The 21,345-nt window shown below is 38.3% G+C and overlaps 1 protein-coding gene across 5 annotated transcripts; it reads right to left on the bottom strand.

Annotated features, from left to right (window-relative positions):
* Positions 1 to 825: 825 nt before the first annotated feature.
* On the bottom strand, positions 826 to 20,810 carry SSX2IP (SSX family member 2 interacting protein). Of its 5 annotated transcripts, XM_088060393.1 has the most exons (16): positions 20,754 to 20,810; positions 20,365 to 20,489; positions 18,665 to 18,734; positions 14,000 to 14,133; positions 13,118 to 13,284; positions 12,670 to 12,870; positions 10,928 to 11,038; positions 9,561 to 9,696; positions 7,855 to 7,930; positions 7,606 to 7,777; positions 6,667 to 6,817; positions 5,331 to 5,467; positions 4,751 to 4,921; positions 2,567 to 2,675; positions 1,581 to 1,701; positions 826 to 1,397 (listed from the first exon to the last, which is right to left on the bottom strand). In XM_088060393.1, the coding sequence occupies exons 4-16, from the start codon at positions 14,040 to 14,042 to the stop codon at positions 1,244 to 1,246; spliced, it is 1,749 nt and encodes a 582-aa protein (XP_087916519.1). In that variant the 5' UTR covers positions 14,043 to 14,133; positions 18,665 to 18,734; positions 20,365 to 20,489; positions 20,754 to 20,810; the 3' UTR covers positions 826 to 1,243. The 5 variants fall into 5 exon arrangements, with proteins under 5 accessions (XP_087916519.1, XP_005521072.1, XP_087916522.1 ...); XM_005521015.3 differs by lacking the exon at positions 18,665 to 18,734; XM_088060396.1 differs by lacking the exons at positions 10,928 to 11,038; positions 18,665 to 18,734.
* Positions 20,811 to 21,345: the final 535 nt, after the last annotated feature.

Raw genomic sequence — 21,345 nt, 5'->3', positions numbered from 1 at the left:
CCTCCCTGTATTATCCTACTGCTATTTTTCCAGATAATCCAATCACTACACTCCATCCCAGGCTGAAGAAAATGGGCAGAGCAGCAATGCATTTAGTGAAGGACTCTAAACTTGAGTTAATTTCCCACCTCTTACCCCAAGAAAGGCAGTTTAAGCTCAGACATCTTCCAAAAGGCCAATTACACAAGGATCTGAGCTATACAAGTGATCACACATGCAGAGCTATATATGATCACATATGCACAAAAACCCAACAAGAGAAGATGGATTTGTACTGGCCAAGGAAAATTACATGCACCGAGTAAGGTGAAGGATACCTTGAAACTTACCTCTAACTTGGCTATTTTTATTACACTATAAACCAAAGACACTTCCCCAAGGCTACACAAAAACTCTAGAGTCAACTAAACAGAAAACCCAACAAAATACAAAACCAGTACCAGATTTGTAGACATTGTACACAGCCCCATAACCATGGTAGCTTAAGTTCACTGCACACAAATCATAGAACCAGGGGTTTTTTAGAATAGAATTACACGTTTATTGTTCACATTTGAAATACTTTGGTTCCTGACTGAACCATTGAAAGCCCTAATGGATCTGTAAACTGAGTATCACTATAAAACAATTTAAAATGCCATGTAAAATAATATTTATGTATGCATGTTTCATTTCATGGTTTCTCAGCATAACCACTTGTTCTATTTACAAATATATAAAGATTTTGCATTTTAAATCATTAATATATCAAAGAGGTATTTTCAAATCACACAATAAATATAGAACCTGTTTTGTTAAAAATCTACAGTATACTGTACATTCAAGTCGAGGCAAAAGAGGATTTAATGCCAGTTACACTTGAGACATAAATGAACATTTCCAATAATTAAACAATTTCTAAAAGTGCTATCTCTGCCTGTGATGAAAGGTAACATTAGGATCCAGTATTTCATTACAGTCAAAGTTTCAGACCATTGCTTTATTCACAGAATTAGAGCTTCTGTTACTAGAAAAATATCAAAGCTTTTATATATTTTTAAGTTTTCTTTCAAGACTTGCAAGAAAGAGGCAAAAAGTGGTCTAAAAAATAAAAGCCATGTGCACACACAGAAACACACCACAATTCAGATCACCACATAATCCTCTAGAAGAATGATCAAACTCACAGCATTCTGTTTCATTTAGAATGATAAGTTTATGAACAAGTCTCTAACAGAAAATCCCAGCAGGCAACCCTAGAAGTCTAAGGCAGCTGTTCCATGAGCAAGTTTCTGCATAGCAGAGTGCCAACTCCAGAGTCTTCCCATGACTTTGTGCATTCTTCAGTTTCTTCTTTGTCATCACTTTCCACACACAGATTTGGCATGTTATGTGCAGCAGGTTTTTCTGATGCAACACTGGAAGCAGAAAAAAAAAAATTCCAATGAAAATAAATAATGCTTTGAATGGAAACAGAGTATTATTTTGATGATATAATGTTTAATATCCTTTGTTATAGATCAACCATAAGATTTAGATTATGCTGTGCTCTATACAGTGTTCAGCACTCTAAAAAACATCTACAACATTGTTTCACAAACCTGTTTTGTGTAATATACTGAGATATCTGGCACGGTTCTGGTGAAACAGTAGGACTTAACACAGAGGGAGTTTTTTTTTGCCGAGATGCAGACTTCACTAAACAAACGTCTGGGTCAGAACCTAAGAGAGACACACATCATCAGTTAAGCTGCAGTCCACTGGAAAAAAGCAAGTCCTTCAAGTCTTTGTGTCCTCTGCTTAAAAAAAAAAATAAAACAAAGACCTTAAGGCAGAGCTATAATAATAACTCTTACTGACATAGACCTGGGATATTTTTTTTTAAAGTATATGTTATTGAATGAAGTTATGTTAAAATTCTAAATTTGAAAATGCAGCATTTGCATACACAGCCACCACAGCAAGTAGTCATATGAAGTCACTCAAATGTAATTTCTCACTTTACAAATCGATAAAGCTTTTTTTATTCCTCAAGTAAAGACTTCTCCAGCATGCACAGACAGTAATTAACACCAACATGAGAACCTGCAAGCTTGTCAGAATACAGAAAACAAAATCAAAATGAAGTTAGATGTCTTACTGTTTACATGAACCAAACCATCACTCAAGTCAATAGAAAGACATGGCCAATTTAGCAGCGCCTAATCAATCCCTTCTCACATTTAGATTTCAAAGCTTTCATATGAAGCGGAAAAGTGATTACATTACAGAGTGATTACATGTTTTACAGTATGCATGAAAGCACCTGAAAGTTACCTGCTGTGTTGTCAGGTATTTGATATGCACTAGATTGTTTCACAAATATAAATTCATTACATAAGTAATTACCAGGAAGGGAGTTGCAATTCCCTTTTAAAAAAGAAATTTTGAACCATCAGTTACCCTGACATGCGGAGGCACACAGATGCACAGTAAATTTTTTCTTGAGACCTTTTGGTTTTTTAATTGTTTTGTTCATAGTTGTGACTTCTAGTTGGAAGGAAGAAAAAGAAATTGTGCAAGAACATAAATTGAACCAAATACTTGCTTCTTAAGAAGGCACTTGGAGTTGTCACATTTTCAGACTTGCAATCAGCAGTCATGGTTAAGAACTGGTGCTTCAGCCATGCTCCTCTGTCTTCTTCAAATGCCTTTCTCTAAGAAAAGAAATGACAGTTTACACTTACAACGACAGGAAAAAGCCTAGCCCACATTAAACTGAAGCTATTCTATTTCAGAAAGCCAAAGTCATAACATGTCCATGTCACTAAGGAGAGCCAGCAGCTTAACACAGCAAATACTGTCTGTGGACAAGCTTTTGAGCCCAATGAGGATTGGCTGAGGAGGCACTTACAAGCCAAGTCCCACTGTTTGTTCCACAGAGGTCTGAGTAATCCTTTCACTTTACTGCTCTACACCCCAGTGGCACTATCTCCTATGCTCCGTATCTCCCTCAGAGCAGCACTAACTCTTGGAACAGCCCTCATCCAAGGCAGCTGTCAGGAACAATTACTGCTTAAGCCTTCTAAACAGGGAAATATTACATTGAAAATAGCGCCGATTGCTTCTGTCTAAAACTGGGGCAAAAAATAAGGGGTTGTTTCACTTTCCAGCCCCTCTAAGCAGAAAAAGAAAATAATGCCTAACAGACAAGCTCCAAGAGATCTGATGGCTCTGGAATCAAGCAACAATGTATTTCATCTCCAAAAACCATCAGTGAAACAGGATGCTCCTATTCTATGTTAGTAGAAAAACAGAGGAAGCTGAACTCCAACGCAAACTTTCACAAACACCTACAAAGCTTTGCATCTCATTTCATACTTCAGCATTGTGACAAGCTGAAGCATGAGCAGTTACATTTATGCTGCAATGTAGTCCTAAACACTTCCAGACAAACAATTACTGTTTATTATCACTCACGAATTTTAAAGCTGAATTCAATGTGCGACATGAAATTAACCAACTCACTAAAATGCAAATAAAATTAAATTAGTCATAGTTAGTATTTGTTACCATGTGAGCTACTGCTATCCCAGTAGCTTAAGTGAAATCTAGAGTATTTTATATTCTGGGTCAGACAGGTTGGCCATTTAGCTCCATATTCTGTCTCCAACAATAGCCATGAGAGATGCTATTTATAAGCATTACCACTTTTTGCAGTGCATTCCCTCAAAGATTCCCATTTCCAAAAACCATTTGATTATGGATACTGAAAGGCACCCCCTTGTGCCCCAATTTTTATTATTTGTGTGCTGCCCATAAGCTCAGGCAACTGCTTTTTGAACTTGATGGTACACATTGCCTTTACAATCTCCTTTGAAAAAAATCCAGAAGTCAACTACCTAACTATAAAAAAACCAAACAGAAAGTACCTCTTTGGGTATATTTCTGACTTAATTTCAAAATTAAGAGTTCCCTCTAGTCCAAGTCTTGAGGGATTTGGTGAACAACAGTAGCACTTTTTTCTGCTCAAACTGAATCCACAGCTTTATAAATTTTAATCACATCTCACTCCAACTCTTTGTTCTGCACATCAAAGCAAGCTGTTCTGTAAGCAATAAAGTCCATTTATTTTTTCCTGTCACATCTGTACCATCCTAGTTTCACAATCACATCATCATGACCTTTCCCTGCCAAACTTGTAACCCCCTTCACATTTTTGACCCAAACTATGGGCTAGACCAAAGGACATGTGCTAGAGCTCATTCACAGACACATCTACCCTGACTGCCAGTATCTCTGCTTTACTGGCCAGCTTAGCTACAAAACCAGAACAGATGATGACCCTACTAAGGGAAGCATAGCAATTACATGGTGTTTTTGCAAAGTCACTGGTTTTCACCAAAGTTTAGAAATCAACTGCCTTTGAGATTCAATCCTGAGGACAAATTTGACTGAAATTTGTAAAAGCCTTACTTTTGTAGGAAACCAAACTTTAGCAGTGTCTAAGGGATTTAGCTAATAAATTTTGTAAGTACTTAAGATATTTCAAACGCTGAAACAAAACTGATTTGGTTCAGTTGCAGAAACTATTTTCCAATACACAAAAAAACCTTGGCTTTTTAAATTGCCAAGAGAATGATCTTCCAAGAACAACCCAAGATATGTTCTGTACAGTATGGCAGTGATCTTCCTCTATAGACATCAGAAACTGATATTGCTGGATGGCTCCACTTTAGCATGTATAAAGAACTTGTAATTCATCTTCCGTAAGAGCTCCCTTTCCTAATACCTCAAGTCCTAATCTAATAGCAGCTTCTGTAAAACTTTTTCGTTCCTTCTCAAAATTCTTTTTTTGTTCTCGAAATAGTCTCCATTCTTCCTGAAGACGTTCTCTTTCTTCCAACAAATAGCAGTCTTGTAGTAACAGAGTGGTGTCATCATCATCACATGTAAGCTGTTGCTGGAGATATAAAGCAACAAAAGACAAATGTTAAATTGTGAGTAACTTGTAAGAGGTACAGTATTTCCATAGGTTCAATTTTATCAGAAAAATGGTTGAAGTTTAATACAGAAAAAATGCAGTATATATCAAATTGGTGGATAGTGGGGGAAGACTTCAGATAGCAATCAAAATGTCCCTGTTCAGGAAGCCTCACCTTCATTTAGCCCCCCAAAATTATTTCTATCGGGGGAAAAAGTCCTTAAATTACTAACCAAGCCACTAGCAGAGTTAGACAACCCACTAAGTTGTTCTGTTTTGAAAGCATGATCAAAGAATGGAGAAAGACTCAAAGGCAAGAAGAGTGGAGCATTAAATAAAATACACTTGGATTAAATTGAGAAAAATAAGAACAAATAAAGCCTACTACCTGTAAAAGCTGTTGCTGAGTTTTGATCATTTCTTTACATTGTTGAATCTCTAACTCTAGCTTTCCAGTTTCTAGCTCATGGTCTTCTCTTGAAATGACATCTTTTTCATTCAAAACTCCTGAATGTCCACGTGACACTAAAGAGGAAAAAAAAAAGCATCTTTAAAACAAGTTAAAAAAACCCCAATACTTCATATTAGAGTCTCCTTGGAAGAACAAAAGGTTTTAGACTATTTGCTTCACACTGAAAGACAGACAGTGTACTCAAAAGCATTTTTATCAGAGACAAGAGATACAGAGTTGGTGCTACACCTGTAATTACCCATCAAATCCAGTTCATGGGGAAAAAAAAACCAAAACCAATGAAAACATGGCTGTTTCACATTCCTCAAGGTAAACCAACCATCTACACTGCAGTAAGTGTTACACAAAATCCTCGCTTGTTTCAGCAGCCATTTGAAAGAAAACTCAAGACAACTAAAGGTGTTTTTTTTTCACTGACATGCTGCTAGCCCGTTCTTCTGAGCCCATTTTTGAAGGGCTTATGTGTTCATAAAAATATGACAACAGCTATATTTATCACAGATATAAAAAGAAAGCCTTTTCCTTCAAGTCCTGAAGGAGAAATGGAGCTAACAGACATTGGATGCATGTTTTTATTCCACTAAGCGAATGAATTACAGAAATGGTTGTATTTTGTACAATTACAGTCTGCTTTATTTAGCTTAATGCATAGCTAAATCACAATGGCTGTAAATCAGCCAACTTTTGATACCCTAAGGCCAGTATTTGAACATTAATAGAACCCTGAAGGGCTATACTAAGGTCAACCCATTAAACTAAAAAACCTAGAAGATGACTCTGAAGAGCAAATAATTGTAACATTTTTTTCCCGATGCTTATTTTTCAGTTAGTTACACCAAATAAATTATTACAAGCATTCTTAAAATCCTGTCTAGGGTGTAAACATACTCTCAAAGGCCACCTGCTCTTTTATTTGCAATTGCATGCATGACCTTCTCAATCTTACCCTTGACAGCAAACATCCCTGTGGTAGTGGCTGCATTTACTTGCATGGGAAAATAATACTAGGAAAGAATTTTATATATTTTTAGCTGTCTTAATGCTGTTTAACAGCTGGAAATAAGGAGAGTCCAGCACCATACCATCAGTCGCTCTGTTTTAGAATGTCACAAGAACTCTCAGAGGATGTGGCAAGACAAGGCTCTTGAGAGGGAATTACATATTTCGCATTCAGTTATTTCAAACTGTCACATCTGTATTACTTTTTCTAAAATGTATTTTACATGTACATATAATGCAGTTAAACACCAACCTTGGTTATCCAGCTTTTCAACGTGATTTTTCAATATTCGCCACTGTTTTCTAATGCTGTTGGTAAGCTGTTCTCGCACAGTTTCACAAGATAATTCCCACATATTCTCTTTATTTAATTCTCCAATATCTTCCTCCTGGTCTGACAGCACCTGTAGGAGCAGAAATAAGAAGGTGCAAACCATTTCACCCCTCCAAATATGTGTATTTGTTTAAATAAATATGTACATAGATTCAATTTACTGAAGAGAAGAAAAACCCGTACATAAAGGAAAGATTTTTCCATCCAGGGAAATTTGACTCTCAGGAAGTTCAGCTCCCTGACAGCATAATGCTGAGGTGACCAGGCAGCCCCCAGAACCCCACCAGAGACCATGGGTCAGCTAGCAAGACTCAGTCACTCTCACATCTTCAGCCTAGACAGGTCCAGACTGCTGAGTTCTACTGTCAGACTTAAGCAGTACCTGCGCCGGTATGGGGGCAAGTCATCCAGTCAAGTCAAGAAGAGTCCTCACATCTTATAAAGAAGATGAAAGAGAATCTAGTGCTTTTCTACATAGCCATGGGAGTGAACTGTTCAATAAAAACATCCTGTGTAAATAAATACTTAAAATCTGGAAACAGACAAGCAAACCCTAGGCACGCAAAATCCAGTATTTTGCGTTGCAACGTAGAATGACATACCAGTAGCCACATATACCACATTTAAATTAATTCAAAGAATATTTTCAAGCTTTTAATTGACTTGCTGGAAAGAACACACTGTGTCCTGTTCACAGAGAGCAGAATATTCAAACATGGATGGATTTCACACAAAGTACACGGTGTGCAATGCGCTGCAACTCTCATAAGAGGTTTACTGTTTTTAAGTAACTATCAAATTACTTCAGCACTATACCAAACTACTATGGAGATTTAATTTTAACTGAAGAACACTTACCAGCCCATCTTCAGATCTTTCTTTAGGTTTTTGTTTCTGTGGTGGAAGAAGTGAAATAATATCTTTCTTCATTTGCTGAAGAACTTTCTTTAGCTCAGCATTTTCCAGTAAAAGCTGTTTTTGGCGTTGTTCGTAATCACTTAACAGAACTTTGTACATTTCTTCTTCGTTTCTGGAAGAAATAATCTTACAGTAACAACATAACAGCCCTAATACATGCTTCAATTAATGTTGTTCTAAGACAACTACCTGGCTTCTGTCTTATCAGTCCTCCATGCACCTCTCTTCCCATCAGCTCTACCAACATAATTTAGAACTTCCATAGCTACAAATGAAAAGGATATTTCAAAGTGTGAAACAATATGCAAATAGATATTTAGATGACATTGCATTTATATGTAGTTACTATAAAAAGACCACATTACTCAAACACCACCCCCCTTCAGACTCACATGAAACCACATGGCCCTGGTTAAAGCAAAAATAACACCGTTCAAGAAAAAAAAAATATAAGTTTTTGAGTTTGGAAAGTCAGAAGGATGTATTCTCATCATGTATTTTCTTTTTTATGCATTTCTTAATGTCAGCTTCACCCCTATTTCAACCTTTATATCAATGTATCAACTCTATGCTCATTCTGGCAATAATGCCAGTTTTATTTCCTGTTTCGGATAAGGAACTTCTTAATGTTTCATAAGATATTCCTCAAAACAAAGAAACTTCTCTGTCCACATTTGAATAAAAATAATCTAAAAAACCCCAACCACACCACCAAAAAAAGCCCAAACCCAATATATGACTACAGATTAGTGGTCCAAGCTAGTTAGATATCAAGAAAATAGTAACTAGTTTAAAACCCTGCTATTTTCACCTCACTGATACTTGAACTAGTACTAGCCACCTGAAGTCAAGAATGTTTAAGTTTTTCTGACCTCTGGATGAAGTTTCTAGAGCTTACTGAACTGATGATATCTAAAGATTTTCCGCAGCCAAAACAGGTGCTCCTCCTACTGTGTGCTAACTTGGTTTGGCTTAATCACAAGGACTTTCAGAAAACTAAGTCAGCAGAGAACTATCTTGGCAACAACATGAATCGTTTTCTTCTGGTTTAGTGAACTAAATGAGCTTACTAAAAAATGCATTACAGCTGGCAAACAGCTGGGTTTGGGGGTGGCAGGTGGACAAGAACAGGACTTCCCTTCCACTGGAAATACATTAGATAAATACTTGAAGGCCAGATATATGAACCAAGAGGTACTCCTCTTTTTAATACCTAACAACAATACCCATTTTCAGCCATTTTTCAGGGAAAATTCTATTTATGGTAAATAGCACCGACGAACGTCTTGAACACAATTTTTGGGCAGTACAACATACAAGTACTCATGATAAAGGAGATCTGGTTTCTCCTCATTTAAGAGTACAGGATGGTACATCTGCCTTGTGTAACTTCCTCTCAAACCTCTCATTACTTGTGCTAACCACAAGCAGAGTGTAGTACCTCCAAAGTAAAAAGCTCACACAGTGTGCCTTCCTGATGGCAACTGCTTGGAACAATACAGTGTTTATGATGTTATCCAAAATCTTGTGGCAGCAACAGTAGTAAAAAAATAGAGGAGAGACGGCTCTAGCATAGGCATTGATTCCTATGGAATCCTAGGAATAAATTTTCCTTAGTAAAGAAAAAAAAAGCCACCAAAAAACCAACTCCGCCTCATTTGGTAAACATCAGCATTTGGTTCATGTTTGATAACTGATCTTATGGAACACAATACAGAAAAATCTTACACAGTCAGTTAACATGAAATATTGCATCTTTTCTTTAACATCCTAACATCCAAATAAAATCTGCAAGAGGGTTGCGTTGTCTTTAAAGACAAAAATGCTTTAAATTGGCTCTGGAACATATAGAATATGCTAATTTTGCTATTGTAAAATTCAAAGGCACTACTTACCTAACTTTTTGTCTTTTTTATTCATGACTAACTGATGTAAGCGTTCCTTTAATTTGTTATATTCTCTCTCTTTCCTTTTCATATCATGATTGTATTGTGTAGCTCTACTTGAAATTATGTTCTGCAACTTCTGGACCTAAAAGCAATGCCACAAAAGGCTGTTTCTTGAACTAAAGTACAAACATAGATTTCTTCAGAAAACCAAAATGCATGAAGCAAAACAAAACTTCTATTAAAATGTACTTCTGGTGAAAGGAAGTGACAAAAGGAATCAGAAGAGCTCTCCCACCCCATAGATTCTGATCTCAGACTTATCTCTGAGGTAGTTTCTTTTCAGCAAAAACCCACATCAGAAGCAGCAGATTAAAATACTATAATTCCTCTGAAGTACAACTGAATTCATGTTCTGTTAAGTCACACAACCTTTAACACATTTACTGAACAGAGCAGAGAGAGATACATCTTTACTTTCAGTAATTCATGTTCAGGATCTAGGTTTACTCCAATTCTAAAGCAAGCTTGTTAGGCTTACACTAAAACAAACTCCTCTTCCTTGGGGCAGCAGGACATTGAAAGACAGACTATTCCATTTGGTCTAAAAAAACATTAAAATATCATAAAGCAAATTTTTGACAAGTACTATCAATTCTTAGGGTTGTACTGTTTGGCGTTTCTAAAATTCTGATTTAACCTTACAAACATACAGCAAATTCAGTATCTTAAACTGGAACTTTAGGAAGTTCACTATGTACAGTTAGTTCTGTGATTCCCAACTATATGAATATGTTTATGAACACAGAATGTTCACAGAAACTTGGAGGAGCCACATTCACAAAAACATAGGAGCCATGTGAAGTACAATGCTAGGGAAGGAGCATACAGGAAACAAATCCCAAACTAAGAAGTGTCATGGGTGTCAAAGCGTTTTCTGATATTGTTTCAAGATATTTATGTTTAATGAGATTGTGTTTTTGAGCTGTGTTTCCCCCCACCTCCCTTACTGGTCCTTTGCTTCCCTCTATAATACAATAAGAAAACTCCAAAAGCCTCTATACACAAATGTTTGAGTAAGTGACAGAATCCTGTTGCCCCTCCTACTTTTTGAACATTCAAAGATATAGCTGCACAGAAAATCTCAGAAAACTGCACATCTGCATTTCTGCAGTAGTCTCTACTATTGTTGCAACTTTGACCTCTCCCTTACAGAATCTATTTATCTATATGCAACATGCCAGTCACCTTGAAAGACAACATTTACCAACAAAAAAACACATTCAAAATGAGCAATTACAGCACTCTGTGCAAGGAAGAAAAAAAAATCTTCAATATCTATATAATGACTTGGGTTAATGTTCAAAACAACTCACTTCATCCTTTTCATTTTTAAGTAACTGGTGCAAATTTCTGTTCTTGCTTTGCAGTTGTCTGTCTCTTTCCTGAAGCCCAACTACTTCCCTTTTAGATAATTCCAACTGTTCCTAGAAAAAGTGTTGATAGTTCAGTATCAATAAGAATTAAAAGCATAAGATTTAAAAAAAAAACCAACCAAAACAAACAAGCCACGTTAATCAAACTGCCAAACCACCTCACTTGAGATATGGCTTGGTATTTAAAAAATGTTAAATTTTACAATTATGACTTTTTCATTAAGTCAGGATTCTGTAAGCATATCTGTACTGTGAGAATGAGGTGGAGAGTAAGCAGCCTGGATGAATTTGGAACTACAGTTTTACTGGAGCATTTTTGTTGAATAATTGAGGGTACAATTAACACAGATATATGGACTGTGACCATAACAATGCAAATGGAACATCTCACATACACAGAGAAGGACAGACGGATGAGCTCATCATAACAGACAATGCAAAACCAGCATTTCAGAAAGTTTTGTCCACAAACAAGACCCAGACCTGAAATTGGCAGCTTAAATGACATCCAAATACTATATACAAGCTTTTCCTTCATATGCAAAGCGAGGTACAAAAGTGCAGATATATTTAAGCAACAAGAACTTCTTAACAAACCACAATGAAATACAGGTGACACAATAGTGCAAGTCAGGAGGATTGCTGTATGGATCTGAAAGAATCTACATGAGAAACCTCACAAGCTGACAGCCAAATTAAATGCTCTGGGATATATGTAGCACTAGATTTCCCTCTCCCCTTAAAGCTATTCATCTAGGCAAAGTAACTGGAGTGCTTTAGAACCTCACATTTTATCGTGTTTGTATAAAAATCAGTGCAGTTACAGATAACTTTTAATGTCATCAAAATCGTTCTACATGAATGACCAATCTCAGCAAAAGGGCTACTATGATTTTGTAAATCCACAGCAGTATTTCTCAGGGAGATGGTGCCAACCAGCCCAAGTGAAAAGCAAACCTAAAAAAGCACTGAGTCATGCACTGAAATATTTTCTCTTTTTTTCTATTTTATTTTCTTAACAGAATTAAGAGAAAGTCAAGTCTTTTCTAATATGACTGCACATACAAGTGCACCCAGGAACTTCCAATATATCAGCTACTCCACAGGGGCTGGCCTTAAGCATGTGTTTACCCTGTGATAAAATGAAGCTTAGTAACTTCTGGTTTAACAACAGATTCTGAGCAATTCTTACAAAGAGACTTGATAGCTGGATGCTCAAGAAATCCAACAACAAAAAAAACACATAGAAAAAGCTAATTATATGGAAAAAGACTAATAAAAACCCTGCACTAGAAGAGTTATCCGTGCTTTTACCTGTTACAATTATATTGGGGATTTATCTTTTAGAGCTGGGCATAACCTTTTAAGCAATGCTAAAATGCTAATAGGAACTGAAGTGTTTAATACTCAAAGTGTACATTAACACTCCCAATTCAAACAGTCTTTCCCCTTCCTTGGTTAAGGAGGCTAAAATTCTAAGCAATTAGAAGTTTTCTTATTAACTCATATTTCATTAACTTTAAGGCATTTTCATTTGGAAAAAAATACTTCAAAAACCCCAAAATACAAATGAAAATGTAACTGCAAATTAGTACTGGGTAGGAAACAAAAAATAAAAAAAGGACTTGCTGTTAAGAATGCAGAGAGCTGCATAATCCTAGTGGAATGATCTTGTTTTCTACCTTTAACTTAGCATAGCAGTTCTGTAAGTGATCCATATCACTTCCCAGTTTCAGATGCTGCATTTCTACTTCTTCCTGAGCTCGAAGGTTCTTGTGCTGCAGTACAAGCAATCCATTCATGCAATTTATGATAGATATTAAATTTAATTCTTTTCCTCTGGACTCCGCATAAATAGAAGGAAATCCCAGTGTTGTCAATTCCTGGTAAAAGACAAGGGGGGAGAGGGGGAAAATGAGATCAGTAACTGGATCAATCTCTCACCATTCTCCAAAGGAAGAACAGTATTAGGTGAAACCTGTATGTAGGGGGAAAACCTGAATCTTACTTCCCACCAACTTCAGCTGCTGGGCACTGACAAAGAAGCCTTATTAATCCTGTCAATCTTTTTTTACCATAATCAATTGTGTGCAGGTGACAATCTCCAATAAACAGAAAGAGCTGGCTTACCCTATCAATATAGGATATACTCTGTTCAATATTCTCTTCTGTGCAGAAGGCACCAAAAAAGCTGTGCATGTTTTTGGATGAAGGCAGTGACAAGCGTAGCACTTGTGAGCTCATGCTTGTAGGAGATCTCTTGCTTTCTGAGGTATATGGAAGTGTATTTTTGCTATCTAAAAATTAAACATTAAGAAGAAATCAGCTATTATTTTAACACACCACATAAAAATCAAAGCCTTATGTACTCAAGTTATTTACAGAAATTTAGATTCTAGAGCTCAGAATTTGATCAAGAATGACATTAAACAATTCACAATATATATAAAAAAGAAACTTCCACTGAAGATTTAGCCAATAACACTTTGGAGTGTTGTACCTTTCAAGTGTTACTCATCCACCAAGAAAAAAGTGACCACACTTCCTTTTTATTGACTTACTACAATACAGGTGCAAGAGATGTGCACTCAGTAAAATTCTTATAGAATGTATGATATTATACTTATTAAGTATATGCTGTACTCTTCCACTAGGCAGAAATAGGCAAGAAAGTATTTACTCCTTTAACAAATTTGTAACCAATTTATGAAGCAAAAGAATATAGAACAAGCACAGAAATCTTTGAAAACACAAGATACATTGACAGACATGATTATAAAAAATAAAATGTGGCTGCAAGCTCTTAACCTTTCTATACATATGCAAGTACAGTATTTTACATTAGCATTTCTGTAATAACTCAATCCAAGAAAAAGCACTGCTTGTATTATTTACCATGTTGTTTAACTATTCAAATTTGTCACGCACAAGACTCCAGTCTCTCTCCTTAGCTGCTATAGCATCGCTGGTAAAATCAGCAGATCAACAAAATTCAAAATATTCCCAGTTTACCTGGTGACAGCACCGGCACAGTAATAGTCTTCCAATCTCCCATAGCAACAGAGACAGGCTGGGTACCTGAGTAACTGGTTCAGCAGCAAAGTATTTAGTACAATTGCTAGCAATGTGTGTTACGTAGGCATCTCCTAAAATAGCAAGAGCATTTTAGATTAACAAAAGCAGCTAATACAGCTAGAAGGTTAAAGAAGGCACAGGAGAGTGACTACTGAACTTCAACCAAGTGAAATTTTTCTACTTCTTTACAATGAATTGAGAGCGCAATAAGCACAGCAAATGGTATTCTGTAAAAATGATGCATCTTTCTATATTTAGCCTTAACTGTCTTGTAAACCGTTAACTAAAGCCAAAATGCCATGCACACATGAAATGAAGACTCATACTGTAGATAACTAGTTGTTTCTGTTGATGTACATCAGAGAAAACAGAGCAAGCCAAATACTTTTTCCTGCCATATGTAACCAGGAAGCAATTTTATTATCGTAAACTTATATGAAGTTTTAACATATTTCTGTCTAAATGGGATTGTTACTTAAAGAGATGTATTACAAAGGCTCTAGAGAGGATATATAGGCAGAGGGCAAAGGAAATTTAAATAGATATTTAACCATTTATATTAACTTATACATTTAGTAATACTGCCTTTCCCTAGCAAGTTGCTTGCTTCCTTGCAGAAACTCCAAAATTGTTGAAGGAAACAAATAGGAGAAGCCTTACCCTTGTTGGCACAGCCACTCAGTACAGCACTGTCCCTCTGGAAACCAAAGGGAAGCCACCCACACGAAAGAAAGAACAAACTAATTGTCCCCTCACCCCACCTCCACTGCACACTAAGAAGGCACATAATAGCATTAGTTATCTCTCACTGCTGGAAACTTTAAATCCAGCTTGGATGCTAAAGATTTGGACAGCACAACCCATCAGCTGTTACAGGAACAATGATACTTCAGGGAAACAAACTTTCCACCTGATAGAAAAGAAGGCCCCTTTGTTTCAACCAACACTTTGGAATGAAGTCTAAAGTCTGTTTTAGATGGATTCAGTAGATTTTAGAGCACAGGAATGTTCCTCCCTAACCACTTGCTAATGTTCCAATAAACACACTTTGGCTAAGCAACTTCTAAATTTCTGACACCAAAGCCTTGTACAAAATGTTCATCGCTAAAAAAAAAAAACCCTCTAAATAATTATCCAGCTAGATAAACATTTCTCCAGGTTCATAAATGTACATGAGGAAAAAAGGTAAACAGTTATTCCTCCCATGTGTTGTAATTTAGTAGCTCCTGAAAACTTCCAGATCAGAAAGTACACATAAGGCAGCAAGAAAACACAGTCAATGTAACAATTGTTGCTGTTCTTTTTAAATAAATGGTTTGCTCTGCTTTCTCTCTACACGATTTATGCGTATTTTTCTTTCTTTCCCCCCTGTAAAAGCAAGATGTTCACAAGTTAATTAGACAACAGTGCCTTCAAAATGGAATTCAGAAGTCAGTAAGTATTAAGAGGACACACTTCATATATGCTACTTTCATTTCTGCTGGATCTATCAGATAGATAAATGCACAAACATATGAGAAAAAGGCAGCAAATGAAGGTACAAGTATGTTTTCATTACTGACATCACAATCCTGCAATCTAATAACATTTTTTCAAAGATTATTAAGAACCTCAAGACACAAATTCCATCAAAGACTGTTGGAAAGTCCACAAAAATACTTACCTAATTTTAGATATGCTGCTACTTCCAAACAAACTGGCTTTTATTCTTTAAGAGATTGCACCCACACTCACTGAACACACAGTATTATCAACCCCCAGGTCTCTCTGCACTGACAATACTACTCTGACACAGCATCTGTCACCCTATACAATGTCTGACTGGAAGCAGGACTAATCCAGGTCTAAGAATGCAATGATTCCCTAAATTTGCACCCTGCAAGTCACACACACATTCATTTAGAGCAGATGCTTTAGCAAGACTACCCTGTACACAGGGATTTGTTATAGTTACTTCCCTACCAGGGTCAATGACTTGCCCAAAAACCTGCTTTCATCCACTGCTTTCTAGAGGTAATTGCCCCAATTGGCAGTGTCAGTTCCTCTCCCAAGCAAGAAATTCCTGGAGGCCAAGGCATGGATGGATTGTGCAAAAATGAGCCTCTGGGACCCAAATTCAAAAGTGTGAATACAAGAGCAGAGCCACCTCACTGAAAAAAGAAATCTTGTATCAAACAAAAAGACCACAACATACACCCCACTGAAACCAGAGAGCTTGATTAAAACCAAGGAAGTAGTAATCAAACCAAGGCATTTAAGTGCTAGTTGGAACAAATGAAGTGCAAAAACCCCAAGGAACTTTAAAAAAAAAGCACTACCATGGTAATAACATACCAGAACTTCTTTGAAAGCCACCTTGGGAATTTTTGGACAAAAAGCCACAGAAGTATTTACAGAAGCTTCTAGATAATTCACTAATAAATACATCTTTTTTTTCAAGAACACGATTAGAGATCAAAATTAGTATAATTCATAAGCCCAAAGAGCTGAAAGAAGCTGTTCATAAAATTACTGATTTGTGTTTTGGGGGACAGGAGAGGAACTGACAATAAATGTGCCAAGATTTAAGACAGAAATCTGATTAAGTAAGTCTGAGTTCAAACCATATAAAAACTTGAAAATCATAAGCAAGAAGTAGAATTATAAACTTAACACAGTACTAGTGCACTAAAAAATTCTAAATACCACATTTAAACTTGAAAAGGAGCAGTTGTAACTGGGTTTGTAAAACACACAGTCAGCAGAGAATTGTCACAGTGCTGTGGTCATATTGCATCACTTGATCATCCCTAAACCAGACAAGTGGGAAACGCAGTATCTGCTAACCCAGAAAACTTCTACCCCCCACCAAGGTAGGGAGGATATGGAAAGGCAACTCTGGAAAGGTGCAGTGTCTCAGAAGAAAGTTTGTAGAGTCAGTATCAACCAGAAATTGTCAACACTCCTTCTCTGTATATTTCAAATACTACAACTTGTGACATGCACGTGTTCCAACTTGTAAAATTGCGGGGGTACTTCGCATTTACTTGAAGACCAGTGTGATTCTTTTATTCTAAAACAATATCCAAAGGGAGCTATGGAGCTGTTTAAAGCTTTTACATTTGCCTAGTAATCCACAGATGTCACACAGATGGCTTTTATCCGGATAGACAAAAAGACAAAAGTCTAGGTAAATTTAAGGTACACTCTAGACATGACATTGTAGGTTTACAAATACATCCCTGATTATGCCATGTCATACACTTACTTTAATTCGTGTAATTGCCATGAAAGTCCCTCCATTTCCTCCCCAGAGTTTTGACATTTATTGTCTCTCTACAGAATTCCTAATAACAGTGTATCATTAGCACTAATATATATATATTACATCCAGTGATAATGGTATGGTAAAAAGAATAATTTCCTCTAAAAAACTATTACAGTTTTAGTGACCTTTATTTAATATTGTAATTTTAATGATGGCTCTTGCAATTAAATCTGAACCCAGATTTTTCTTCCCACACTAATAAAATTATGGCAATTTAATCATTAATCTATTATCTTCAAAATGAGGGTGAAGAAATCCCTCAACTTATCCAGATTCTATGGAAAATTTAAGCTGTATCAGCTGAATTTCCCAGTATTATCAAAAGTAACATGAAAAATCAAGTCAAACCACCCAGCCTGTGGGTATGAAGTCTCTGTTAATTCTAAATGTATCATACTCAAAAATCCCAACTACATTTCTCCCCTCCATTCTACTTAGAAAAAACCAAACAGGAAAACAAATTAAAATTACCAAGTTTTTTAAGAAAATAAATATTCCATCTTCTCAACACAATTACACAAAGCTATACTCTTACATCAGATAAAATTGAGTGTTCAGTGACTGTTCTGTCATGGTCTTTGCCTCAAACACTCAGGTTACAAGGAATATAATCTGATGTATTACCTCAAGATTCAACTCTACATCCTATGTACACAGATAACTGAAATTCTGTTAATTCAGTCACTGGAAACACATAGAAACATTTTATCTGGCTCCCAAATTCCTACCCCATTTTGAGCTAACACAATGGATTTCACATTAGCATTTTCCTATAATTGAACAATAACTCTATTGTTAATCTTCGAAACTGCATTTCTCCCTTTGCACTCCCAAACCACTTACTAAAAGTAGCCATAGCAGAACATTCTGTTACCAAATCTCCTTATGTCACAGACAAGAGGAGAACCTCAGAAACCAGTTCTGCATGTCCTCTTCTTCCTGAGGTCAGCTTTAGTCAAACCTTACAGCTGTCTCTGCAAGCAGAGAACTTTTTAAAAGAAAAACAAACCACTGTCTTATTAGTTCCTAAAGTTGGTGAGATATTTACTGGGCAGAGTCAGAACTAGTACCCCAGATATCAAGAAATTAGGAAACTTACATGCTTCAGTAGCATATAACCTGAAAGTTAAATCAGGCATGGAATGCAAGAAGATAACTACATAACTTCTCTAGAGATTACCAGGGAATTCGAGGAATAATTCTCCTGTAAATTCTAGGTTTTCTGTTAATCAAAACATGTCACAGAAAAGACGTGACAACTCCAAACAAATGGGATTGGTGAAATGTCAGCATACCTTCTGTGGAAGGAAGGAACACTAACAAGTCTGCCACAGTGCTCTGGAAGAAGGAATCATCCAACAAGATCTGGACAAGACAGCATAATTGCATTTTCAAAAAGCTTTTCACAATGTTCCCGCCAAAAGCTCTTGAATTAAGATGTTAAGGTATTTATTAACAACTGATTATAAATGGGAAAGGGCAAAATGTAGGAACAAGTTATAGAAGGGTGAGCAAAGTGTATGAAAGTCACAAAGAGACAAAAATTAGAGCCAGGCATTTCTGTTGTTCAGTGGGTTTTAAAAAAGCGATGAACACATGATATACTCATGTACTCGACACAGTTATTCACAAAAACAAACACAGATTGAATGATAAACTGCAGAAAGTTGTCCTCAAACTGAACAAATGGATAACAAAAATCAACAGCTGAAATTCCTTGTCCATAAACACAAACTAACACAATGAAAAACACAACTCTGCTATGCACTTAAACCAACAGACTCTAGTTAGGCATTATCATGCAGGAAGAGATCCCGAGTCACTGTGATTAGTCCTCTGGAAATAACAGCCCACAGGCAGTTAACAGAACCCTGGAGCAGAGGACAGGAAAGACCACCATAATGTCTCCTGATGAATACTAAGCTTCTCCACCTTAAATAACTCACAGAGGTACAACCTTCCCTGTAAAAAAAGACTACCTAAATATGGTGCAAGAAAGGTCAAGCAGTGCTTTCAGACGAGAAACTAATAAGCTGTGACTTTTCAGCAAGAAGAGGAAACAGCTGGAGAAACAGAACAACACACAGAAAACAAATATTCTTTGCTTCTTTTAACACAGCAGTTATAAAGAACGCAATGAAACATTCAGTGCCAAAGCTAGGAAATAAGGGCATTTTTTCCACATAAAACACAAACTGTGGACCTGCATCACCAAGAAGTGCTGTGAATACTCAGTATATAAACTGCCTCCAATTTTTCGAGAAACATCCATCAGCATCTATTACATTTTAAAAGATACATACAGCCTCTGCTCAGAAATCCTTCAACTCCAGACTGCAGCATCTTGGGAGGATACACATATAAAAGCATTACTGTACAACCAAACTATACTTAACCTTTTTTCCTTAGCATCTGCTGCCAGCTTCAAAACCAAGATATTTATCTCCATGAGCCTGGTGTTACCCTCTCCCATGATCTTTCTGGTCCAAATTAAAACCGATATTAGTATCACAGCTTTCTGCCCCCATCAAAAAAACCCTAGAAACATCTTCCCCATAAATGCCTATAATTTGAAATCCCCATTCATTGTATCAAATCGTTTCTCTAGGTCTCCTTTCTAAGTACACTATTAAGATTTACCTAATTCGCTCGCATTTTACTTCGAATGCCTCTTATTTTAAGTCATTGCCCTGAAATTCCTATCATACCTTGGCAGCCTATGGAGCTCTGCTTAACTAGTTATTTCACTCAGCACTGCAAGCAGCAGAGCATTCTACATAATCTGGGGATGCAGGAGCACTACAAACTAGTCTCGCGTTACGCTTTGATCTTCGAATTTAAAGTAGCTTTGCCGCAAATAAATAAAATCTTAAATAAGGTTTAAAAAAATGCCCAAGTCACTTACGAAACCTGTACTCTTACATCACGTGAGCAGCCAGCTCAACTCCAGCAGCCACAAATTCCCTGACTCAGTAGAAAGCTTTACGGCTCTCACCTCCGAGCATCTGCCGCTTGTAGCTTCGCAGAGATAGCAAACGCTGGGCCCTACAGCGCCGGGGGCAGCGCCGGCACAGCCCAGCCCCGCCGCGGCTCTCCCTGCGCCCCGCGGTCAGCCGGAGCCTGAGAGAACGGAGCACATGTCAGGACCCACACCCGCCCGGGCCAGCGGCAGCTGCGCCCCCGCACGGGGCCCTCCCCCGGCCCGGGCCGAGCCCAGACCACGGGAGCGCCGCACCGCCCGGGCTGGGCAGGAGCGCCCAGCACAGCAGCTCCGGTACCTCCGCCCGCGGCCGCCGCCCCGCCCCCGCCCCGCCGGCCGCCGCCGTTACCCGCCGCGCCCAACGCCCCGCCCGTGACGGGCGCCGGAGCCCGCGCCCCCCCCACCTGCTGCGGCCGCAGGGAGGAGCAGGCGGACGAGGAGGCGGAGGGAGGGGAAGCGGCTGCCGAGCGAGCCCCGCGGGCGGTGTGGCCCTGGCCGGGCCCCGCGGGGTTAAGGCGCGCCGCGCCCCGCCCGCCCCGCCGCCATTGGCCGGCGGTTGCCGGGAGAGCTGTAACGGCACCTGCCGCGCCCGCGGGCGGCCCAGCGGCCCGGCCTCCGCCACCTGCCCGCCGCAGGCCCGGCTCCTCCGCCAGCTTAAACCCGCCCCCCCCGTGCCATCGCTCCCTGCCTGCGTAAGCAGTCACTCTCTCTCTTCTAAAAGCTCTCTTCAGGAACGGGAAGGTGTGCTGAGGTTGCCCCGAGCCATCCATCTCCAGGCTCAGCAGCCCCAACTCTCTCAGCCTGAGGTGCAGAGGTGCTGCAGTTCTCAGAGCATCTTCGTGCTCTCCTCTGGACCCGCTCTCCCAGGACAACACCGTTCTGTGCTGAGGACACCGGAGCTGGGAGCAGTGCTCCGGGCGGGCCCTCATGGGAGCACAGAGGGAGAGTCCCCTCCCTCGACCTGTTGGCCGTGGTTCTTTGGATACAGCCCTGGAC

This window comes from Pseudopodoces humilis, chromosome 10, assembly GCF_049639895.1.
Source record: "Pseudopodoces humilis isolate 2021_Gansu_Grassland_sample_001 chromosome 10, ASM4963989v1, whole genome shotgun sequence".
Classification (NCBI taxonomy): Eukaryota; Metazoa; Chordata; class Aves; order Passeriformes; family Paridae; genus Pseudopodoces; species Pseudopodoces humilis.
This window is presented reverse-complemented; position numbering and strand designations above follow the sequence as displayed.

What these genes read in the sequence shown, in the direction of transcription:
- SSX2IP (XM_088060393.1), bottom strand. Translation starts at nt 14,042, where the DNA reads ATGGGAGATTGGAAGACTATTACTGTGCCGGTGCTGTCACCAG. An exon ending in TTAAAAATGAAAAGGATGAA is followed by an intron (nt 9,697 to 10,927) that starts GTGAGTTGTTTT and finishes CATTGCTTTTAG; the next exon opens with GTCCAGAAGTTGCAGAACAT. An exon ending in TAAAAAAGACAAAAAGTTAG is followed by an intron (nt 7,931 to 9,560) that starts GTAAGTAGTGCC and finishes TTTCATTTGTAG; the next exon opens with CTATGGAAGTTCTAAATTAT.